This window comes from Suillus bovinus, assembly GCF_016758785.1.
Source record: "Suillus bovinus strain UH-Sbo-P2 chromosome Unknown EDB93scaffold_58, whole genome shotgun sequence".
NCBI lineage: Eukaryota > Fungi > Basidiomycota > Agaricomycetes > Boletales > Suillaceae > Suillus > Suillus bovinus.
This window is the reverse complement of record NW_024542114.1, coordinates 110,145-134,118: the sequence shown is the minus strand read 5'-3', so window position 1 is coordinate 134,118 and position 23,974 is coordinate 110,145. Positions and strand designations below refer to the sequence as shown.

Below are 23,974 nucleotides of genomic sequence, written 5' to 3'. Positions count from 1 at the left end.
GGCTTAGAATTCCAAATTGAAGGAACTTAAAAATTCTCCACGATATGTCGTGAATTGTTAAACATTCTTTCGTAAGTTATCTGTGGAGACCCTGGACCTTTACCTGATTTGTCGAGAAGTTGGTACCATATCAGCCACTAGAACTGCGGTTTTAAGATAGTCGTTGGGGAGCCTGACATTGTGACCGTAAGTGCATTCCCATTAGATGCCCATGTGATCAAGAGGGACGAAATTTCACAAGGAGTGACAAATTGAATTACCCCTCTATGGCCACTAATACGTAATTCGAAGCACTGAAGACACTTACACCAATGGTAGCAGAGTAGATAAGCACCGCAATGTGGAAGACACGACAAAGAGAAACGAACTGAAACTAAAGAATTCATAGTCAGTAAACTCAAGTGACAAACGCTTATCACCGTAAATGACACCACCTACAGAATTAGCAATCTAGACTGAATCGCGGCCAACAAACTGTCTAGTCGCCTCCAGACATAGCATCAAATTCATGTGGACACGATAATATTTCCGTCGAAGGCGTCGATTGGTACGTGGGGAAGACTGGCACATTGTTCACTGGAAGATTGAATAGTATGCGAGAAGCAAGAACGCTATGCGCAACAATCTGAGGCCTAAAATGAGAGATGAGCTTTGACGAAATCTACATGGATGATCGACCAGACTAACGTGTTTAGCATCTCGCTGTACGAGAGCTAGGGATCTACTCAGTTCTTCGGGATCAACTCAACAAAGAAAGAGCTCACAGGTAGCACAGCGATTATAATTACGTTCGCTGAGGATATCACTACTGAGATATCAGCACAAAATCAATAACTCAATGGCGTTCGTACTCATAATGCAGAACATGTAGAGCAGCCCATCACGATAGATACTCCTCATCAGCGTGCTGTGGGAACCAAAATAGTGTCGATGTCTCAAAAATGTGGTAGTGGACATAAGAACTATAAGCGAATTGTCAAGTAAAGAACTTTGAAACAATGATCGCCTCACCAATCTCGAGGAACACTAAAAGTCCATACGGAAGGGCATTACGACGATTTCCCTCGAACACGCATGGCGGGGAGTCTGAAATAGAATGAATACCATGACTAGGACATGAGCCTTGAGATCTCACCGCCTGTTATGTTCAAATTGATAGGGGCAGCGCTTAAAATCACGGCCGTCACTAAAATGGCCTGCACCACACGAGTTAGTGGTGCTCAAGGGAAATAGAGATATCATCGTACCGAACAAAAAAAGAGAAGAACGATCAAATAAGAGTTGTTATTCCCAGAGAAGCCGTAGATCCTGGCAATTAATAATCCTGCGTTTGAATGTAGTTTCATGCTGTAACGTCGCATGAAATAGCCAACCTTCCGAGGCAATGATTCCCAAGAAATGCATACCTGCAAAATGATGTCAGATCCGTGTAATCAAAATCGTCTGGACCAACCATTTACAGCATCATTAAATGGCACACACTACATTGATGTGAGTTATAGCGGGAGTAATTGTTACTGCACAGATCGAAGATGCACTCACATCTTGCGTGCCCCATGTCTTAACAGCAGCTGGTCAGGGATCAGCTTTGCGTAGTGGTGCGCACCGGCATAAGTATCTCACAGTATGATGTCATGAGTGCACCAATAAAAGGCACATATCGCGAAACCACGAAGGTAATGCGAACAATCCCCCACTTCCGTCCCCAGGACCATTGGACCTACAAGAAAGATCAGCACCAAGATATGCCAGTGGGTGGCCAATTTTTGCTGACTTCAGAGTGTAACGTGACAAAGTAGTCATAAATCTGGTGATGATCAGAATTCCCATCGATGTTATTGAAGCAGCACAACTTACTAGAATTGCTGATGCAGCGACTAAAGTCGATTCGTAAATAACGATATGCATTGTCATCAGCCTGACCTTACCATTAGTGTACTTCATTGAGGAAAGACATTAGAGAAGAATTGCGGACAAAGCACGACTGAATTACCTTGGCTAGCTGCAAACCGAAGGAGTCTGGGACTGACATATCTCTTTTGGCCCGTTGAACGGGTGAATAATGCAATAAGCAACTGAAGATAAGTACTACGTACAGTGTGCATAGTGACACAGCCATGATTACAGTGTGTGACTTAGATCTAGCAGATTCAGCGGAGGGTGCCTTGTAAATGATGTATGATGGTCGCACTGCCATGATGCGTGATGGAAGGAGGTGTGACTCGCATTCTAGTAAACAGCTGAAATTGTACAGTAAGTCTGCCGGCTAAGATGATGTTAGACTCGTGACCAGTCCTAACCTATGAGGCAAGGTCTAAGATGATGTACACATAGTGCACACTTGTCACTGAGCGAGCGGAGCAAAAGTTAATTTCCAACTCCGACTGAGGCCGACGTCGACCAGCGTTTGGTCATGATCATCATTCTGTTTAAAATTGTTTTGATTCAAGAAGACCAAATTTCAAACGTCAAGCGCCTTTGCCATGCGGTTGGATTATCTTCAAACCCGAGGACCGATTTGTATTTGAGTTGCATAGGTTTTGATGCACTTCAAAATTGCTTCGAAAACTCCAGGTCTCCATATGTTCTCTATATCTATGCAGGGAACTCATCTTGGATTAATGGAACCCAACTCGGAGAAGTGTGCATGGTTGGTGCGTTGGTACGATTGTTGAGTCATGTGCTTCCATTCCTTTCTTTTTGTCATCATTGTTATCATTTTTTGATGGTCCAGTTGCTATTTCTCTGACTTACGTTCTGATGCATTTGTTTTGTAATCCTTGTTTACTGTCCTTCGGGGTGCGGCTTGTTGCATCATAACACTGTGTCAGACATATGCATCCTCTCTCAGGCTGTTGAATGTTGTACGTACTGCTGCGAACAGCCCTCTGCAGTCTCATCAACGTACTTCTGGAGCAAGCATAGTGTGAAAGTGAAGGTATACCGGTAAATTGCGAGTCATTCATTGACAATCTACCTCAAATATCATCAAGGCAACATGATGTACTCACATCAAAATACCTCTGACTACCGCTTAATTGATGATTCAGATATCGGAATCTCTACAGTGACATTGACCCGCTCTTGTCGCTTCATGTGGAGCCTAAGCGCTCCTTGACAAGCATCGCCATAACAAATTACTTGTGTGGAACGGCCCCATGATGATCCAGCGTCTCAACGTGGATAATACACAGGTGCTAAATGCAGTTAATGAATTGATGGGTACGGATACACAGCCGTTTCCGAGTTGGAGTCGCGTACTAATCCGGTGAGCGGGCTCTCAAGATGCACAACCCATCGAATCACTGGTTCGTTTGACTGTCATGTGTTGCTGGCGTCGACTGCTGTCGTCCATGAGCAAGGCAGTGTGGTTCGAGATCTGACATCATTTGTCTGGTGTTCCATACACGTTGCAATATCAATATCAGCCGCTATCTTATGCAATACCGGTATCAAGATATTACATGATCAGCGATTCCTCAATGAAGCACATCATGCGTTAGGAGAGGACGATGCATGCCTCGATTCGTCAAATACCTCCCGGTACAACTGACTTAGCAAGCACCGTAGAAAATGGATTGTCACACTATTGGCCTGCCTTCATACCCCCTGCTAAAATATTCGATCTTGACGGTCTTACTGGGCTTCTTGCTCATTCTTCCGAAAATATTTGTCCTCGCCATCACTAGACTTGCTCGTGGGTTTCCTGGGGAACCGAGATGACAACCACTCTGTCCTTCCACCACCAGTCAGCATTGTGACAAGTCGCATCATGTAACGAGTGAAATCATACGCTCTATGTATGGCTCTATCCATTCCGACTGTTGGTACCATTTTCCTTCAGCGACCCGCAGATCTCCAGACTCTTCTTCTTCCGGTCACTGCAGATAATCACAAAAGCGGGTAAAGAACAGACAACATTCTGATATGATGGTTGAACGTTGAACCGCCAGATGAGGCACGAACCCAAATAAATCATGATCCAGCGAGCCAGTTTGTCAATCGAAGTCACAACTTCATCAGTTATTCTCTTAGGGGTATACTGGAATGGACTTTTAGGATTGAGGGGGCAAATAAACGATAAGAAATACGAGATAGTTAAGTTAGTACCGTCATGATCATTATATATCTCCGGCCAGTAGCTTCTAACGACAAAATGAAGATGTCTGACTTATATAGTCGACTGAATTGTAGTTTTCTCCTAAGGGCTTAGTGCATTTCGCAGAAATGGAACCACTTGACTATTGAGACACTTGTGAAATTCAGGTGTCAACAATACAACCCTACATTTACAATCGTTTTATATCTAGGCCGATCGAGTTCAATTCCGTGATTTAACGGTCAGTTGCAGGAATGAGAAATGAAGCAGAAAGTACGAGCGAACATGGTCATCGTAGCAACGATGCTCTCTACTCATAGAAAACCAGCGCCCTGAGTTCAATAGACTCCCTGAGCGGCGCCCCCTGTAGGTGCCGAGGGATCCTTGAACCCAGTATGTGGAGTGAATCTAGCTATGTTGTCATCCTTAGCCGAATCGTAACTACGACCAAGGTAAGCGCACCATCACAGATCGAAAAATAGTGAGCGAACCATTTGATCAAGACTACCTCGTCCTGTTTCATCCCTCTTGCGTACTTCCATCTATGGGTCGGGTTGAATTTGACCCCGAAAGTCTCGCCCTCATGATCCGGATAAACCAATGCGAGAGGAACGAGATCTTTCTTTACGTCGACAGTCCTATAATCGCACAGCGCCAATGGTCGGTCAAGTGCGGGATGAGAAATGGGTCGCCAAAGGTTGATGATCTGGAAACGCTTTTTGACAAGCTTCTCCGCTTCGCCGACAGGTAGATGACGATGCACACGAGCAGTAGCCGACTCAGGAGTTTGGTCTACATGAACCTGATTAACAGGCTGGCGCTTGGTTTCGTCCGTCTCCTTATCTCCAGGGCGGTGGCGTCTGACCGCTAAGATCCAATAAAATCAGACATTAGAGTATTAAGCACCCCTTTCACACGTACTGTGGTCAAAAAGGACGACTTTGCTCGCGCCCGTAATGTCCTTGAGAAGTTCAATGCTCTCTGGATAGTATTCTCCTCTAATCCCTTCGTCATTGATGAATGCAATATGTTTGGAGGGTTTCATGACGTATTGAAAGCCAGCAGTGTCCAAGGTGTAATCACTTTCTTTGCCCCTGACGTTCTCAATCTCGACGGTATGAACCTCTTCCTCCCAATTACGTGCACGCTGGCCTGTTTTCGGATCAGCATTTATAGTGGTGAATGGGCGGGATCCGTCAGAGGGCGGGGTAAAGTACACGAGTTCTGCAGAGACTGTAGACATTGTTAGCCAGAAAATGGTGTGTGGTTTTTCAACTCTGCACAACACCCTTATATATTTCTATTCCACAATGACGTGCCATGCTGACAAACGCAAGCTTTAGTAAAGGACGGATAGGGGGAGGCAAGGGCCAGGATAACTTGTCACAAAGGCTGCGGAACGTGACCGTCTAGACCTTGGACCAATACGCAGAGTCCGTGCTCGCTCTGGTTTTCGTGACGGGCGATTCAATTCCACAGGACCAATAGGTAGATACTATTGCGACAGCTCGCCAAGCTCCAGAGCTGCATCTGCTCGTAGCATTACATCTTCACCGACTCAGATGGTGTCCGAGTTGCCCGTTCACTGTCGCTCAAAGTTCGTTTTCCAGGTTGAAGCCAACCACCAACCTATCTGAAATCGTCAATCGACTGTCATATACTCCCATAGTCATAACAGTATGAGGCCTGACAGCCACTTCCCTGTTGAAGATCTAGATGCCGGGAAATGCAGCCTGCTGGAATATTCCGGCAGCACTCGGCCCGGCCAGTCCAAGCTTCGCAGAAAGAACTTACTTACTAGTAGTAGTGCCTCTAGTAATAGAGTATAAGATTGATTGATCAGTGATCATGATGCTAAGAAAGATGAGACTTGGAATATTGATTCCGTGTTGCTATTGAGCGGTCTCATCCATAGTACTGACTATGGTGATGGCAGAACAACTAAGTACCTGATAGAGAGACCATTCAACCACAGTAGAAAAAATATATTACTTCAGCTGCCTCAAATGGACTTGACTTACCGCTACAGTCACGTGGACAAGATCACCCAAAAACTTTCGAAGAGCTGAAGTTGATAGGGCTTCACTGCCAAGTGCTCTGTACTCAGTCTTTATCTTTCTAATGCCTGGCCTACAAAATGCATCAAAGAAAAGACCAGCGGTCTCACAAGGTGGCCCAAAATCCAAGAAACAGCACTCCGAAAATCCTTCCTTAACGAAATTCGAGGAAGGAAAAGCCCAGAAACGAAGTAGACCTGTCACACAACCAATAATATCAGCCAGCGGGTTGTCCGATGAGGACGAAGATGAGGACGAAGAGAATTTTGAGGAAGAAGAACTTGAGGACCAGGAGATAGTCCCAGATGAAATGATCGTGGATGGTGCTTTCAGCAAAGACCCCAACGGTATGTCGACGATTACAGGGACCTAACTGTAAACGATTCATAACGTTCTGAATAGCTGCAAGAGAATCACATAAAGTCCAACGTGTACTGCAGGAACAGCGTCGGGCGGCTAAACCACATTCCCAGTTACTCGCAGATGCAAAGCGCGTCTGGTCATTAGCTCGGCAAAAAAGCATACCCTCTGCGGAGCGACAGAAACATGTGAAAGAACTGATGAAGGTTACCCAGGGAAAAGTCAAGGATATCGTTCTAAAACACGACGCAAGCAGGATTATCCAGACTGTTGTGAAATATGGTGGGCAAAAGGAGAGAGACCAGGTCGCGATGGAGCTTAAAGGTCATTACAAGGCATTAGCTCAAAGCAAGTACTCGAAGGTTTGTTCGGTCAATCTTCGTCACTAAGCCTCCTGACGACGGTAGTAGTTCTTAGTGACCAAGTTGATCAGACTCTGTCCAGCACATCGTGCATCTATCTTGCTCGAATTCCAGTCAAACGTACTCCGTCTACTATTGCACCGGGAGGCATCTGCGGTTCTCGCCGATTCTTTCGAGCTTTACGCAAATGCATACGAGCGTTCAATCCTTCTTCGCGACTTCTACGGCAAGGAAGTCGCTTTGTTCTCTCATACACGAGGTTCTGAACCCGAGAAGGCGGACGCTAGAAAAGGTTTTTCTGGCGTTCTTGAAGGCCTTGAGGGTGAGCGAAGAAAACGCGTATTGGTAGCACTAAAAGAGAATCTAACCACGATGTAAGCCCATTTGAAATTGACCATCGTGTAATTCCATAATCGATGACGTTATCGACAGTTTCAACAATTCTGATAAAGGCGCCATCACCCATGCAATCGTTCACAGGGCACTTTTGGAATACTTAGCTGCTGTCAATGATACGGAAGATGAATCAGAACGAGAAAAACTTCGCAAAGAGATATTTGAAAGGTAAATACAGGCTCAGCTGATGTACCATCCATTAACACTATATCTACAGTTGCCAAGATGTCCTTGCCGAGATGGTCCATACAAAGGACGGCAGCAGGGCTGTAAGAGACTTCATTGCTTATGGGACAGCCAAGGTGCATTCAGGTGTTTTGGCTCAGGTGGCGAATATTGATGTCTGTCGTACAGGACCGAAAACAGATTATTAAAGTCATTAAACCTCATGTTGAACGGATGTGTACAGATGATGAGGCTCAGCTCGTCCTTTTCACTGCCTTCGACGTGATCGAGTTTGTGTTCTAGTTTATTGGCTCAGTGTTGATGAATCCTGAAACCCTTTCTTATAGTGATACAAAGTTGACGGCCAAATCACTTGTTTCGGATATCATCGCCCACGCCCCTACACTCATCAACACCCCACAAGGTCGACGTGCTCTTTTCTACTTGCTTGTGCCACGATCACGGCGACATTTCACACCTGCCCAAATATCGATAATTGCTGAGACAGACCATATACGCAGCAAAAACCAGCAAGAAGAGTGGCGGCTGTCCGCGAAGGTGAAATCCGGACAGCAGCAAAGTGAGGGATTACTTAAGTTCGTCGAGAACAACGGCGCAGAAGCTGCGCGAGGACACCGGTGGAAGTTTGGTAATATTGGAAATCATGCTATATGCTGACGGAGGTTGGTTGCATCTCCTTCGATGTTGATCAATTTTAACGTTTTTTATTAGACAAGTCTTCGGCTATGCAGTCCCTCCTTCAACCATTAGCGTCGATATACCCCTCAGAAGATGCCTCAAAGCTTCATCCAATTGACCTCCCGCACACGTCACGAATGTATAAATCCCTTTTCCAGGGCGGGCATTTCTCGCATGCTAGCAAATCCGTCATTCGCTCATCATCGTTCTCCCCATCAGCATTCGCGTCTGCATTCATGTCCGTCGTTGGTGAAGATTTGGCAGTAAGCATGGCTGGGGGAGAAGGTGCCTTTATTATTGCAGAATTTTTGCAGCGGATAAAGGAAGAGGGAAGCGCTGATGAAAAACAGACCGTCAAGGGCTGGTTTGGTGGGAACGTTGCTGAGAGATTAAAAAAGAGCGAGACCAAAGGGAGAAATGTCCTACTGGATAAGATCAATGCATTGTTATTATAATGCTCATCGGATGTAGCCACAGTGAACCTTGATTCAGATTGACCGATACACATATATTATCAAGGTTGACTTGTGCTGATTCGCATTAAAAGTGCTACCCCCCGCCTTGACGATTGGTCGTTGCAATGTAGAAGGCTTCATCCATGTGAGCAATTCCTCATTCGACGAGGGGCTTCGTCTGACTTGAGCTGAGAACCTTGTTTAGAATCTCGTTTTAACTATGCTCGTCAGTTGTGTCAGTAAGAAAATACTTTTGATTTCAACAAATGCGAAGATAATTTGCCTGTCAAGACGTCAAAGCTCCACCTTGGTGCTAGAAGTCGTTTGCGTAACCGTGTTGTCCATTTGAATTTTCAGTTCTGCCCGATTGGCATGATGCAGCATCACCGGCCGGGCCAAGAGGTCGAGATATGGTTCGTGGCAGTGCATCATCAAGGTTTGTAAGCCTACAGGTTCAAACCCGAGCCTTGTTGATTAGTTCGCTGTGACCTAGAAGGAACAATGAACGCTGTTATGGACCGGGTTGGACCACTTGGTCATAGCGTGTGGTCTCACAACTGCAGCGGGTGAGGCTATGCATATTTTATGATACGAGTATTAAAAGCAGGGCTCCTCCAAACCTGCTTCGCATCCTACTCGCTCGCCATGGAACTTATCCACCAATTTCCATTTACTGACCTTCCAGTTGAGCTTGCCTTCATGATCCTCGAATATGCCGCGCGACCAGCCTTTGATCAGGCTGACCTATATGATGCTAGAAATCCATATTCATCTGCACTCACACTCTGTTATGTTTCAAAACTTGTCAGGCGCGTCGTGCTTCCCGAACTCCTGCATACCATATTGCTACCGGACTTTCCACACGTAGAAAAGTTCGTGCATGCTCTACGTATGCAGAAAACGTATGGGGAGAAAGAAAACGACCTCCATTTTGAGTACGCACCTCGTGTGCACAAGATCTGGATTGTATCTCATGGCGGGAGTTCCACGCCAGCTCATTTGTCCCACACACCCCGAGCTCATGCATTAAAACCTTCTCAACCTCCGCTCGACATTAGCCTCCTAGCTCCGATACTACTCGCTGCACCGTCCCTTGCCCTCGGCTGGACAAGTCTGGACCTTCTCATAGAATGCCTTGAACATGCATGGAAGTTTCGTGCAACCACAAATTTCAACAACGAACATTCCCTTCCTCCCTGGAACACACAAACTCTGACACTATCGTGTACGCCCCCCGCCACCGGCCCACGGTGGGAGCGTCTCACGAGCACTCCTCAGGGATCTGCTTTCCTTGGTTCAATATCTCATCTCTCGACCAACCCATACGTATGCGACTACAAGTCTCATACGACGAACATATGTGGAAACTACCGCCTGCCCCAGTGGATGGAGATGACTCCATGGGCTTCTTTCAAGAATCTTAAAACCGTCTTCCTGCCGTACCCGCGTATCGAACCTTCTGCTGATCCATTTGCGTTGATCTTCACGGGAATCGACTCATACGTGGAACTGCTGACGTTGTCTGCATCCCTGCTGAGGATCGCTATGACTGCATCCCCAAGGAAATCAAAGGATTTGCAGAGATTGGTCCTGGAGAGGAGTGTATTCGATCAGAGGATATTCGTTTAAAGGTGTTTGATTCTCGCATATGCTGGTATGCTCGTGATGGGTGGGAAAAAGTTTGGGCATGCATGTTGTGAAGTTGGGTATACCTAGAAACATTAATATTATAATATGACTGATATAGTATAATTTTAATATGTCACTTGGCATGTACGCCTCTTGGCACCTAATTAATGTACATAGCGATTTGTGAACGAATCTACTCTGTAGCAACTCATGCACGTGGTTTAATCATGTTCGGGTTGAAGCAGAACTGCTTACTTTGTTCATCGTTTAAAAATGTCATTACCAGCAGCCAGCTAATGGTCATGGGCCCGTCGGGTTCAGAAGACAGCCTCGAAAAGGACAAGGGCAGCGAAGGTGACGGGCGAGTGGAGTTTGGTGCGGTTGAGGACGCTGATGAAACTTGACTTGGGAGCTGGGTGAGCACGGATGGCGGGCCCTATTCTGGGCAAGTGAAGAGATAGGTAATGAAGAATTTGAGTTGCAGGTTGAGGTTCAGGCGACACCTTTCGTGTAAACAAATTAGCGATGGCGAGTACCAGAAAGTTGAACGTTCGACCTGTTCACAGTCAACACTGCTGTTCCTGGAGGTATTGTTCTCGTCCGAGACTTCCGAAGTATTTCGGCTCAAGGCTCCGAGATTTGAAAATTTTGAAAATAGATGAGAAAAACATGTTGCACTTTAATTAATACAATAGATATAAGTGTGGTGTTGTTCTTATCCGATTCACCGTCCGCGGTGCGTTCAATAATACTTCGGTTGCGGCCTAGTAGTAGGGCCAAGGCTCGAGCCCTGGTAGGCCTTATAGGCCTCACCCATGACCAGCAGGCTTCATCGACGGCCAGCTATATCCGAAATGTCTAACACCGGTGGGAATTTCTACAGAGCTCTTGGCCAATGCGAGCTCGTGTTATCGACGCAGATTCAGAGTCACGGACCACGTAAACATGCGATTCCTTAGGCCTTATCGCCCGCCGGTCAGTCATAGTCTCCCGTAGCTGCGGCAGACCAAATAGAAGGTATCTTCCTTTGTTTACAATGAGGTAAGTGGTAACTCAGCTTGAGAAAATTTTTATTCCTGACGGCGTTCTTAATCTCAACGTTAGCAACCTTTGGGACATTGCTGTCATAGGTGAGCCCATTTCATATTCTGAATCTAAGCTGAATGGAGATAGTTACTTGGTCAGGTCCACTTCTGTTGAAGGCTCTGCAGAATTTTGAACATCCCAAATACTGTGGTTTACCATGCATCGGTCTTTGCTCATTGACGAGATTCTTTCTCACATCATTCAGTTCGTTGCTGCCGACGGTCAGCGGGACCTGAAGCGCTTGGAAGATACAAGCAGCCTTGCTAGGCTTGCTCGTACATGCCGCTGCTTTATGGAATGTGCTCTTGACACCCTCTGGCGCACTCAACATTCGTTAAGTCCTCTTATCATGTGCTTGCCAAAAGGGACTTGGGAGATTCGCTCCAGTAATATACTCGTACGTCCCATCTCGCTTCGTGCACGCAATTTCATAATTACAGTACCTATAGTATCTCACGAGACCGCCTGCTGAATCTGAGTGGGCACGATTTGACGTGTATTCACGTCGTGTGAAGAGTTTTTCATACCCAAAGCAAACGAGAATGATCAGACTACACGAGGACGCGCTTCCACTCCTTTTTTCTGAACGCCCTCCCCAGTCTCTGTTCCCGTCACTTTCCTCGCTCGACTTCTCCATCCTGTCATGCAGCTCTTCCAACTTCACCTTAATCCGAGACTTTCTCTCCCCAAAACTGACAAACCTCGCTTTCACTCTCCCTCGAAAGATGTGCCCTCAGGACATTTGCTGTGTATTAAAAGACCTTACTCGGAAGGCTACCCAACTCGAAAACCTCGCAATTTCATCGTTCTTTCCAGTGGTGACATTTGAATTGAATATTTCGACCCATGAACTGCCAGACTTACGTCGGTTGGTCGTCTCCAACTCTATTCGTATATCTGCACAGAGCGTGCTGAATATCGCGTCACTTTGTCATGTTCAAGAGCTTGCCTTGAATCTTCACCCTGATTTCGACGCCGACGTGCTACGCTATAGGGCAAATAAGAGGACCTTCCCCGCTCTCCAGCGTCTCAGCCTCGTGGCACACGACCTTTCCCAGTGTACATCTATCGTGTCGCTTATATCCTCGCCACAACTGGAAGATGTTTCTGTCTCATACGACGTCCAAGCACGATCTTCCGTCATTACTTCATTCCTGAGTGCCATCGGCACGTCGGTTCGATCAATTTCTCTCCGACACAACACGCAAACTCATACAATTGCCGACGCCCCATTTATTTTCGACCCTTCCACATTTGCACCGCTGCTCGCTTGTCGCAATCTCCGCACTATCCAAGTATACAATCTTGGTACGCTTAATTTAGACGATGAGTTCATCGTTTCAGTGGCTAAAGCCTGGAACAAACTCGAGGACATTCGGCTCTGCAGCCTACCTTGGTCCTCCATAATCCCCAATATCAGTTTGAACGCCTTGACAGCGTTGACCCAATACTGCCCACGGCTTACCCGCGTACACCTGTCCTTGAACGCAAGGGAAATCCCTGAACTACCCACCAACAGGGCTGGTGCCCAGTCCTTGGAGGTGCTCAATATCCGAGATTCGGTCATCGACCACACTGAACTTGTCGCGCATTTTTTGCGGGCGATTATACCGAATATGAGGACTTTGTATGTTGAAGCGCACCCAGAACTAAGGGATAAATGGATGGAAGTCAAGGCCTACTATGACCGGCTGTCAGTGGTACCTATGCAGAATGGGTCATAAACAGTCGCCCATAGAACTAGTCACGGATTATTTTGGTATAGAGCTCGTTCGTATCATTTAGATTTGTGTGTTATTTGTAACTTAACTTAGGTGGAGTAAAGTAATACATAGATTTGTCGACTTCCCCCGAGGTTTGTCACTTCGCACTGAACGCTCTCCTAGTGGCTTCGTCGACGCACCTCGCGTCCTAATTAAAGTTATACACAGGAAGAAAACTAAAACCAGCACCACGTGTCTTTGGAGACTCTAGAAGATCTACAATGATATCGATTTGACACGAGGACCATTCCCAAGCAATGACCGGCTTGGCTGCTTGTTTATGATGCCATCCTGCGGTTCTTGCAATGCTCGTAGGTTGAAAAACCTTATATATATCATGGTTTGCCCGAGTGCCCCGGGTCGTTGCTTCAAGTGACGCTGGATTAATATTGTACATGTCCGAAAATTTTGACAACATGCGGTGGAATCTGATCGACGCATCGGGGCCCGGTGTAACGGCTGAAGTCCTCGCATGCGTGAGCAATGCCGCGGGCACAAAATGGCCTCCCATAGCTTTGGAGTATCATTTCTAGTCACTGGTATGCTTCCTGGGCTTCCAAATACAGTTTTTCTCATGATGTTTCAAACTATTGTGATGAAAATGTTTTCAAAATTCGGGCCAGTAAGGATTAAACTACACCTGAAAACATGTAGATTTACACTACTTTCAGTTGGATTGTGTTAGTGTAGAAGTCGTTGTACGTCGAGGTTACCCGAGGCATCGAGGACCTTCGCACACTGTAGAACGCCAACTTGAACAAACCATAAATGATGCCAGTGTCTCGAGTACACCGCGTGTCGAATCTGGAAAATGAGGCCAACATTCAGCCACATCATCTAAAAAGTCGATGATAAGAACCTAACTGATGCGAGAGACGAAATCAGACACCGACGACCCATTATCGACTCAAAAATTGCCTTGCGCTTGGCGTCATGATTCCTGAAACGCACCAGGGAATGTCTTTCGATGTCGAGCTCATACACTGTGATCTTGTTCAATGCCATCCAGCTATTCCAGGAAGCGAGGGTGACAAATTGAATTGGTAAGGAGAGCTTACAGCCACGATAGCGGTTAGGGGGGCGCTGCAGGAATGGAGGAGTGGCCTCCGACGCTGATAAATGGATATTACGGAAGAAGATGAATGCAGAGCGTCTCTCTCTTGTTTTATGGAGCTTCTGACAACCAATTTGGGTTATGGTTCAAGCGCGGTAAGCTTGACGATTTGAATTTGCGTCATCTGCGTGGACTAGTCACCACTTAAAATATTGAAAATGTTTTACTACTCTCAGTATTTTCGTGTTCTTTATCGTCTTCTGAACACTCTGGCAGTATGTCGTAGCGCGAAGTCTACTCTTATGCTGTCCAGACCTTTGTAATCAACTCCGTCAAGCCTTTAAAAAATAAGTCAGGTGAGGAAACACGACCAGCAAAATTGGTCGCACCAATGTCATTTGTGTTGAACTGATAGACGCCGACGAGCACGCCGACCGTGGCCGATCTCAGTGTCCAGGTCATGATAGGGCCAAGGACAGGGAATTTGCGTTTGTGTACATAGTCCACAATCATCGAGTCAAACTGGCATTAAAAAAATATGTCATTTATATCCTCAGGCATACCATCTCTAGCGGTCACGTACCCCGATATGAGAGTGCATCACCAAGCTGAGACCAAGCAGTCCGTCGAGGACGGGGTAAGATGACCCAGAGGTCACAAAAGCGGCTGTGGTCATGGGAACAAGGGAGGCAGCAAGAAGGCGCTCAAATGCCCAGTGATATGAGCCATGCGTTCTTGATGGAGGGGGGAACTCCGTAGGGTCGTTGACCGTGCCCTTCAAGATAGCTGTGGAGCATATGAGTGAGTTTCCCCGGTATCAAATAGAGTTACTAAGACATACGTCCGCCCGGTACATATTGCGTAGTCGAGCTTGTCGCTCTCACTTTCAAACGCAGGTAAGCTTGATCCACACATGAGAAATAGGAAGGTTCTACCTTGCAACGCGGATCGCAGGAAATTACGTCCATTTGCGGAAGCAAAGGTTCTGGGCAGCGTAGAGCGAAGGATCATAGACGAAGCCATTCGTCGTTGGCGGTGTCAACGACACTGAAGAAAGTAGTGCGAGAAAAGTCGTGTGCACCGTGCGTACTGCAGGGCGCGAATGAGCGTTGGAAATAAAGCCGCTAACCAATCACATGCTTCCGGTTATATCCGAGGTAGTTCGATCGCTTATGACGATTATCTCGTTTATGTAACCGACGACGACGCAGAAACTCTTTGCAGCTGCCAATTGCCCATGTTGGTATGCGGTCAATCTTCTTGATTCCCATTCCTCATTGTTTCAATATAAAAGAACTACCATCTGCAACATTTGAACGCTCTCGAGTCCAAGAGTTGATTCGATGTAACAATCAACCGCTAGCTGAACTCAAACAAACACTTGACCCACTATCGAGACACCTATTGAGTGGCCTGGCATATACCATTGGTTCTGCACTAGGTTCTGAGCCGCCAACACGAGAGGAATGCCTCACGGCATTCAGCATACCCAACAAAGCGGGACTCACGGCTGGTGCTCGTGCATGGTCAAAGCATTCGCACCGCTCCCAAGGGAAGACACCAGGAGCAAAGGATTTTCCAGTAAAAAGAAACAATAAGGGGCAGATAAAAACAGACACAGGGTGGTGGGGCCTCCCTTCCGGTTCAGTTTCCTCCATCAATGAGCGTGCGCTGACATTATTTGAACGAGTGGTGGATAATTCGACTTGGAGGAATCTCCATTGGCTACCGCATCGGGTCTTGGTATATGAAGTACGGGTAGCAGAAGGCTATGGTATGCGCTGGTCACAAGATCATAGCATCATAGAGAGCGGCGGGGAAGTTGTTGTTGAACTTCCTTCATGGACATTCCGAGGGTTTGTGGAGCCAATGATTGAAAATGGTCACGAAGTAGGATGGAAACACCAGATTTAGATACCTAGCAGTAATATTTCCACTACTCAAGTTTGTGAGCTTGCTTGATTGATTGCTTGGTGCACGATAGCTGGGCATGGTCATGGGCTGGAAGCCTAAAACATAAGGTCAGGCCGGAGTTAGGCAAGTGGCGTGACGCTCTTGAACGCGTGACGTCCGACGCGTGACCGAGAAATATCGTTGTCACGCATGAGGCCGCCTTTTCGGCGCTGCCTTACCTTTGATTTCTTGCAGTCGTCAGCAGAGCACGGGCTGACATTTTCGGAACTATTTTCGAGGAAACTTCACTTTGCTGCCTCCCGTGGAATGTCAAGCTCTTCTATGAACGGCGCTCGCAATACATCATCTCGATCTACTCATGCACAAGCCATCTTGGGTCCCGAGCTTTGTGAGAGGTTGTCTGAGACGAAAGTTCTACTGGTTGGGGCAGGAGGAATAGGATGCGAACTTTGTAAGTCTTTGAAGGATATATTTCTATATCGCACTCTGATTATGATATAATATGTGACAGTGAAGAATATCGTCTTGACTGGCTTCGGCCACATAACCCTCCTTGACCTAGACACCATAGACCTTTCGAACCTGAATAGGCAATTTCTTTTCAAAAAGAAAGATATCAAACATAGCAAAGCTATGGTAAGCCACTCAATTGACAGATCTCGTTCCGGGGTAACATCGTAGTGTCGTCCTGCAAGGTAGCAGCCCAAACTGCTGGCGCTTTCAACCCCAACGTCAACATTCATCCCATTCATGCAAACATAAAAGAAGCACAGTTTGACATCGAATGGTTTAGTCGTTTTGACATCGTCCTAAACGCACTAGACAATCTCGGTAATGTTAACCGACGGTTCAAATCCAACGTAGTTTGACGGAATCGCATTCCAGATGCGCGAAGACATGTTAATAAGATGTGCATGGCTGCTGGTGTTCCTCTGGTCGAGTCTGGCACTGCCGGATACCTTGGTCAAGTACAGCCTTTGCTCAAGGTATTGGATATTTTGGTCGATACGGCTGTGTTGTTGAAGGACTTCTTATTCAGGATCGCACAGAATGCTTTGACTGTGTGCCGAAGCCTACTCCGACGACTTTCCCGGTGTGCACGATCCGGTCTACACCGTCTCAACCCATTCACTGCATTGTCTGGGCGAAGAGCTACCTGCTACCGTGAGTTTGTTAATGTGTCTTTGATGAGAAGACACTGTACTGTGATATTAGGCAACTATTTGGTGAGGACGAAGATGGGACAGACGAACTTGACGAAGCGGAGAAGCAAGGAGAAAACGGTAAATTTGATTACCCTGAAGGTCTGTATGTATTGCTAAGGGGGTGTTTCACGCAGCCGAAGAAATTGCCGCTCTGCGCAAAGAGGCACTCGCATATAAAGCAGTTCGAAGCGCACTGCGCTCCGCGCAGACGACGGAGGATGTGGCTCAACGTGTCTTCAAGAAGGTCTTATTTTACACCATATTCAGAGATTACCTTGAGTATTGATTCCCTGCAGGTTTTCCACTCGGATATCCTCAATCTGCTATCGATGTCTGACATGTGGCGTGCACGTGCGGCACCGACGCCTCTTGATTTCAACGCTATTCAGGAAGGTACATTTTTCATACAACGACCCTCCAACTCGAGTACAGCTACCGGGAGTGCGCAGACCATTCACTTCCAGCCAGCGAATGGCCACGTGAACGGCAAGACACCTTCGACGTCTAGTTCGTCGAACGGAGTTTCGGGACTAAGGGATCAACGAGCACTCAGTTTGCACGACACCTTGGAGCTTTTCATATCAAGGTAGGCATAGGCGTCATGCAATTAATTAGATTCCTTAACGAGAATTGCAGTACGAATCGACTTGCCGAGCGGCTTCGCAAAGGTGAAGACACCATTTCCTTCGACAAAGATGACGACGATACGCTCGATTTCGTTACCGCTGCTGCAAATCTTCGTTCTGCTGCATACTACATCGATCGCAAGACACGTTGGGAGATAAAAGGTCTGTTTCCTTGTCGCTGGTTCTCTTTTATCACTCATCTCTCCCTAGAAATGGCAGGAAATATCATTCCCGCAATTGCGACCACCAACGCCATCATTTCCGGCCTTATAGTTTTGCAAGCAGTCCACCTCCTTCGCAAATCATATGCGCAACTGCGCAATGTCCACGTGCAGTTCAAACCAACCAATCCTCTTAGCACAAGCACTATGTGCCCACCGAATCCTAAATGCGGCGTCTGCCGAGACACCTACACCACAGTTCTGTGCGACCCTGCTCGTGTAACACTAAGTGAACTTGTAGATGGTGTACTGGGCAGTGACAAAAGGGAGGTCAGCGTCTACGAGGACAAGCGCATCCTCAGTGATCCCGACTGGGACGATAATCTTGAACGGACACTAGAGAGCTTGAATGTTGGAAGAGGCAAGTTCTTGACAATCGTGGATGAGGATGAAAAGTGGGGAACAATTGTAGTTGCGTTGAGCATACTACCGTAAGTGACGTGAATTTTCTGTTGAGTCTTTGGTTAATTTGCACCGCAGACCTAATCATCTATCTGATGGCCCAGCGTACATACTTCCATCACCACTACCATCGCCTCCCCGTCTAGAGAAGCAGCAGTCAACACCCCCTCCCGCCCCATCTCGCAAACGGTCCGCCCCAGATGACGAAATTGTGGAAGTCGGGCCATTTGCCAAACGCGCAAAGACGGATATAAATGGCGCACCATCAATACCGGATATCGCGAGTCCGAACAAGAGGAGGAGGTTAGAGGAGGACGGGCTACTGATGTTGAGCAGCAAGGATGACAAGATAGAGGACGACGTGATTGAAATTGATTGAGACTCTTACCCTGTTTGTTCGTTCTGCCTATGTTATTGGATGTTTTAAGTGCCTCAGTTGCAGACATCGAGTGGGCATAGTATTACTCAGAGATGCAACGTTACTGGCGGGCGGTATGGCAGCTCGAATGATCATTGTCAACTACAGTGTGCGCACATGCACACGGAGTGGTAATCTCCAGCTGTTTTGACTTTTCTCGTCTTAGGTTCACGTCAAAATGCTACTTTAATAATTTGCACATTAGTACGGTATCCGGTGTGCGATACGCAACAATTAATATTACAGTTCCTTACGTACTGAGCGTAACAACAATTGAGTGCATGACACAACATATCAAAGTGTGCAACACTGTCTACAAGTCTTGTGTTGTATCACAGCAGGAAGAATTTGGTCAGGGTAAAGTAGATGGCACTGGTAAACCTGAGGACACAAGAGATTAGACGGCAACACCTTAGAAGAGGGATTTAATACATGAGGGGCAGATGAGGCTATCAGGGTCGCGGATACCACGCAAAGATTATATTGGATGGTTGAGACTCTACAAAGTCAGGCGGCATGGCGATAAGACAAAACACTTGGAAAAAATGGAAGTCAATCAGCAGTAGTGATAGATCCAACAAGCAGAACTGTGAACCGAAACATCAATTCGGTCTGTTAATGGTCCTGTTCCTGTTCACCAAGGGCCTGAATCAAGAACCGAACACATAAAGACCTAAAAATCAGAGCTACAGAAACCTACGACAAAGCTTCCAATGAAGAGTATGCCATTGATCTTGATGAGGATGGGCAGAATATATCTCCTAGTACTAGGGTATCGGATGATATGCTCGGATGGTATCCCAAATCCGTGGATTTGATACAGCTGCCATTAATCTATAGAAAGCTTAGAATGGGCGGTCTCCGCGCTGGCAGCGGCCGCAAGCTGGACATCGCTTCGGGAAATTGGCGGCAAGTCCCGCAATGATCTTGAAATTGATTTACTCACGTTTAAGTTTATGATACAATTTCACCAGCCTAGTCTTCTTTCTCATAATAGACATGTATCTCGGTTTCTTCCCGTTGCACCTGCGGCATGCGCACAAAAATCAGTTCAAAGAGGTTCAAGGATTATGCCAGTCCTTGAATCGCATGATGGGCCGTCGTGGCAGTTCTCCTTATTGGAACTTTGAATTCGAATCGCGGTTCAGAAACTGGACCTGGCCACTACCACCATAGTGCATACGGGAGCTTGTACGAAGCAAGATTGGAATCAGCTGTCGTGGAATGGAATAGGTGGCCGTGTTTTACATTTTGAAAGCTCAAAGTAGTTTGGAAAAAACCCATCGCTTGTACAGCTGACAGTCTCGCAAAATACTTGATGGCTAAGCCGCCTCAAGGATTTTGGTCGTCCAGTAGCCTGTAACCACTTCCAGACAAAGCATATCACGCACGTATCACGCAATAAGTCATTTGGAGGGTTATACAGATACGCCATTGTTTTCCTTTCCGCCACGACGCTCACGGATCAGGCTATTTCTGTCTTGCGAGTCACACCCAGACAGAGTCCCGTGTTGATGCGTCGCGTACTTTCGCTTAGTCAGTTGAACCCGGTGAGATGTCAAATCTTACTGAACCAGAAGCTGATGTACTCCTCATTGCTCCCGAAAGTGACCACCCATGACTGATGGGATCCTCACATGTTCACACATACAACCCTTTCCGTGGGGCAATGAAACACTTTACTGAAATGTGCAAAGTTTCTTTTCTGGACAACACGTGCCAACAGAATGCGGACCAGTACATATCGCAATCACTGATCATCTACGCGTACCCTCCCGCAATTTAAACCGAATCTTTTATCACATCATCATCCTGTCCCCTGATGGTATCATCAGATCCGTTACCTGCTTTACGGGGCTGGCATCCAGGAGAACAAGCCGTTCAGGCAGTCATTCACCTCCCTGACCGCGTTGCGATCACAGCGATCGTGGATAGGTTGCCCGAGCAGCATCGCATTTTCCACACAAGTCGACTACATTTCTTGCCAGTCACTACTCTGGACCAGCAAGGGAGGCCGTGGGCATCTATTCTTTGTTCAAATGATGGGATGCCGGGCTTCATTGCATCTCCTACTAATACTTCGCTGACGGTCAAAGCGCGTCTATGGCCTGGAGATCCAATTATTCGGAACTTATCCCAGTTTAATGATGGAAAACTTCTTTTTTCCGGAATTGGGCTTGAGGTTTCGACTAGGAGGAGGAACAAATTCGCTGGCTATGTATCCAATGTTTCATCAAGAGATCTGGATGTCGATATTACTCTCGTAGTTACTCAAGCCCTGGGGTGAGCGCCGTGGCTTCTTTGTGCTGTAGCTCTGTCTCACAAACTGTAGATTGTGTCCGAAATACATCAATATCAGGTCGATTATGCCGTTTCACAGTCCATCGCCCCGGGTCATCTATGAGCAGTTTAACCTAGGGGATGGGGATCGCCTGCCCGATGATGTAATTGCATTCATCCATGCAGCTGATACAGCTTTCTTGTCCACGTCCTACGTAGCCGCCAAGGAGGATGAAAACACTTATCCTTCTCAAGTTGGCACCAATCATAGAGGGGGTCGCCCCGGATTTGTTCGAGTTAGACCTTCCGATGGGAAGACTGTTGTGCTTCCGAATTATGCCGGTAAGAAGAACGATACACTGCAGGGAATGTCTAGTATATTTATATATAACACACAGGAAATCGCATGATGAACTCACTTGGGAATGTACACATCACGCCAGTTGCTGGAATTGTTTTCCCCTCGCTTTCCACTGGATCAATCCTGTATCTTACCGGGAAAGCTGAAAACCTGTATGGCGCATCTGCGCGAGCAATAATGCCAAATATGAATATCATCACCACCATCTGCGTCACTGGATTCTCCTTCGTCGAAAACGCCATTCCGTTGAGGGAGACAGGATCATCGGAACGTAGCCCTTACAGCCCACCTGTCTGCTACTTAGCGGAAGAAAAGCCGCCATCTGTATCACTCGCGGATATCACACTTAGCCTGATAAAGACGCGAGTGCTGGATGATACTCTCATGACCCTCACTTTTAAGTCATCGCGACCTGTGGAGATCAATCCAAGCCAAAACTGCGTGCTGGAATTGTCAGAGTTCCTGCGTGAACGATCACACGCCCTTTTAGACTGGGAGGAAGATGAGAGCACAGTTAACGATGACTGTGTCCGTACTTGGACGGTCTCCACGCTTCCAACCCCAGATGCACCCTGCATTCTCTCCATCACGATGAGAGCGATCAAAGGCGGTCTTATCACTCCAATTTTATATCAGTTCGCTAGGAGTGTGGATCCGCAGCTGACTGGAGAACACATTGACGTCGCAGACTTGAAAGTCTGCGCTCGACTACGAGGTGTCGGAGGCAATCTTCCTGTGCCAGAGCCTCTAGCAGCATGCGATGGTGGGCGACGGCTGCTGTGGATTGCTGGTGGAATTGGCATCACGCCTTTCCTGAGCTTGGCTCGCCATGTTGCAAACCTCGCTGCCCGAGGATTCGGCGTCTGGGATGTGACACTCGTCCTTGCAACGCGGGAGCCAGAAGTTATGCTCGGCTTAATTCAGGAAGCGTTTGTGAGCACGTCATCCAGCAAAATAGATGGACACCAGTCTCCCCCCAACCTTACATTCTCCATTCATGTCTACTCCCCAAGGCAATTCCAGTTGTCTGAGTCTTTTCCGCCGTTCGTTTCCTTGATCCCGCACGAAGGACGCCTTGACGACAGTGGAACTCTTTTTGGCAGTGTAGACGCCAAGTGTCGGGAGTCGCATATATGCGGCCCACTGCCTTTCGTTATGAATGCTATGAAGTCGCTCCAAGCTGCTGGAGTGGATCCGGAGCGGGTGAAGCGAGAGAGATTTACGTATTGAGAAAGAGAGCTTGTAAACTCGATTAGTCTTTTATGTAATATGTACTTGCACTTTCAAGTTGGCGCCAACATGTATTGGCTCTGCATATATCGATAGACAACTTCAGCCTCCGAATGACGATCGAATGAATACAGCCCTAGTAGGCTGCTGCGCAGTGCGGTACGCGGTACGGCACGGAGGCAGTGACGAAATGCGGCCAGGATTCTACGGGGATGGGAGATATTTGTGATTTGACTAGGTATCGATATGATCCATGGACCACTCGAGGCTTGTGAGTCACGCTGTAGAACGAAGTTCCAGTACACGTTGATATGGCATTGATACAGAATGAATACATGTAGTACACGCACGCTCATCCACAACTTTGGCTATTTTATATCCCAGCGCTTCACAATGATCGCTGTCGCGTTCGAGTTGCCGATCAGCCCAAGGCCTCAAAGTTATGACGTAGATTCGCGGAACTCACTATCTCCAGATCCACCTCAAAGCTGCAGAGTTCATCAACATACGTGACATGCCAGCAGACCGTCGCACGTACTTTTGCTCCTCCCACAGGAAATGTGGACACTGGAGGCACACCAATACAAGTAACTCCCAGTCGCCGTTCTATCTACAGGTCGCACAGTACTAGGGATCGTTCTGAGATGGACTCCTGGCCTCCCTTCAAACATTCCCATGGGTCATCTCGCGATGATAATGGCCGTATGAATGAACTTGAGCACCAAGTCGAAGGTTACGGTGCGCTGGCAGCTGAAGAGAACTGACTCAATGGGCCGTTGAGACATTGTTGCTGGCCCGAGACCCGTAGGTTGTATTATTTCGCATTAGAGATAGTTGCTTACCAGTTTGTCAGGAATCAGGGTGATGACTTTGCTCCTTTCGAACAAGATCATTCGAGATAGTCTTTCGGGCCGAATTGAGATGTTACTTGTACAACTGTCGAGATACCATCATTACCCTGAACATTCCCAGTACCACCATACCAGCCTCGGAGTAGCACCGCCAATTCACCAGGGCATCTCACGGCTCAGTTCGGTCGCAGTGGCGCCAATGCACCGGTCAATGTTACTTGATGGCTCTGGCGACACACGTTCTACTGCTGCCTAGCACTCAAAGATCAAGGCCATTTTTCCCACTTCCTCAATCATGTATTGCATGAAACTCCCGATGACGTGCCCCTTCCCAAATCAAT

The 23,974-nt window shown here is 47.1% G+C and overlaps 9 protein-coding genes across 9 annotated transcripts; 6 read left to right on the top strand and 3 right to left on the bottom strand.

Moving 5' to 3' along the window:
• Nucleotides 1–478: 478 nt before the first annotated feature.
• Nucleotides 479–2,032, bottom strand: EDB93DRAFT_1253385 (uncharacterized protein; the record flags this gene model as incomplete). The annotated part of the gene is made up of 15 exons (XM_041453444.1): nt 479–632; nt 688–713; nt 765–805; nt 852–962; nt 1,012–1,086; nt 1,136–1,196; nt 1,248–1,324; nt 1,374–1,406; nt 1,454–1,481; nt 1,543–1,571; nt 1,624–1,720; nt 1,775–1,807; nt 1,858–1,877; nt 1,929–1,938; nt 1,994–2,032. 15 exons carry the CDS (start codon nt 2,030–2,032, stop codon nt 479–481), a joined length of 834 nt encoding a protein of 277 aa, XP_041304652.1.
• Nucleotides 2,033–4,437: 2,405 nt separating this feature from the next.
• On the bottom strand, nt 4,438–5,342 carry EDB93DRAFT_1106386 (uncharacterized protein; the record flags this gene model as incomplete). The annotated part of the gene is made up of 3 exons (XM_041447608.1): nt 4,438–4,540; nt 4,591–4,966; nt 5,021–5,342. 3 exons carry the CDS (start codon nt 5,340–5,342, stop codon nt 4,438–4,440), a joined length of 801 nt encoding a protein of 266 aa, XP_041304651.1.
• A 779-nt stretch (nt 5,343–6,121) lies between these two features.
• Nucleotides 6,122–8,878, top strand: EDB93DRAFT_1165591 (armadillo-type protein). The gene is made up of 10 exons (XM_041450177.1): nt 6,122–6,503; nt 6,559–6,878; nt 6,927–7,252; nt 7,311–7,442; nt 7,492–7,576; nt 7,629–7,729; nt 7,787–8,039; nt 8,071–8,122; nt 8,172–8,738; nt 8,799–8,878. Exons 1-9 carry the CDS (start codon nt 6,221–6,223, stop codon nt 8,591–8,593), a joined length of 1,974 nt encoding a protein of 657 aa, XP_041304650.1. The 5' UTR covers nt 6,122–6,220; the 3' UTR covers nt 8,594–8,738; nt 8,799–8,878.
• A 360-nt stretch (nt 8,879–9,238) lies between these two features.
• Nucleotides 9,239–10,222, top strand: EDB93DRAFT_1090737 (uncharacterized protein; the record flags this gene model as incomplete). Its single annotated transcript, XM_041446296.1, has 1 exon — nt 9,239–10,222. One exon carries the CDS (start codon nt 9,239–9,241, stop codon nt 10,220–10,222), a length of 984 nt encoding a protein of 327 aa, XP_041304649.1.
• A 1,053-nt stretch (nt 10,223–11,275) lies between these two features.
• EDB93DRAFT_723617 (uncharacterized protein) lies at nt 11,276–13,191 on the top strand. Its single transcript, XM_041457229.1, has 2 exons — nt 11,276–11,705; nt 11,758–13,191. Exons 1-2 carry the CDS (start codon nt 11,466–11,468, stop codon nt 13,030–13,032), a joined length of 1,515 nt encoding a protein of 504 aa, XP_041304648.1. The 5' UTR covers nt 11,276–11,465; the 3' UTR covers nt 13,033–13,191.
• A 1,049-nt stretch (nt 13,192–14,240) lies between these two features.
• EDB93DRAFT_723580 (SDHD, membrane anchor subunit of succinate dehydrogenase) lies at nt 14,241–15,291 on the bottom strand. Its single transcript, XM_041457228.1, has 5 exons — nt 15,061–15,291; nt 14,967–15,008; nt 14,709–14,911; nt 14,515–14,647; nt 14,241–14,463 (listed from the first exon to the last, which is right to left on the bottom strand). Exons 1-5 carry the CDS (start codon nt 15,146–15,148, stop codon nt 14,426–14,428), a joined length of 504 nt encoding a protein of 167 aa, XP_041304647.1. The 5' UTR covers nt 15,149–15,291; the 3' UTR covers nt 14,241–14,425.
• Nucleotides 15,249–16,108, top strand: EDB93DRAFT_1165580 (uncharacterized protein). The gene has a single exon (XM_041450176.1). The coding sequence runs from the start codon at nt 15,371–15,373 to the stop codon at nt 16,037–16,039; it is 669 nt and encodes a 222-aa protein (XP_041304646.1). The 5' UTR covers nt 15,249–15,370; the 3' UTR covers nt 16,040–16,108.
• Nucleotides 16,109–16,238: 130 nt separating this feature from the next.
• On the top strand, nt 16,239–19,320 carry EDB93DRAFT_1210449 (uncharacterized protein). The gene is made up of 11 exons (XM_041451033.1): nt 16,239–16,490; nt 16,551–16,675; nt 16,735–16,870; nt 16,925–17,025; nt 17,079–17,203; nt 17,255–17,322; nt 17,379–17,488; nt 17,541–17,830; nt 17,881–18,032; nt 18,081–18,522; nt 18,572–19,320. The coding sequence occupies exons 1-11, from the start codon at nt 16,346–16,348 to the stop codon at nt 18,870–18,872; spliced, it is 1,995 nt and encodes a 664-aa protein (XP_041304645.1). The 5' UTR covers nt 16,239–16,345; the 3' UTR covers nt 18,873–19,320.
• A 1,220-nt stretch (nt 19,321–20,540) lies between these two features.
• EDB93DRAFT_723490 (uncharacterized protein) lies at nt 20,541–22,888 on the top strand. Its single transcript, XM_041457227.1, has 3 exons — nt 20,541–21,194; nt 21,244–21,533; nt 21,590–22,888. Exons 1-3 carry the CDS (start codon nt 20,734–20,736, stop codon nt 22,780–22,782), a joined length of 1,944 nt encoding a protein of 647 aa, XP_041304644.1. The 5' UTR covers nt 20,541–20,733; the 3' UTR covers nt 22,783–22,888.
• Nucleotides 22,889–23,974: the final 1,086 nt, after the last annotated feature.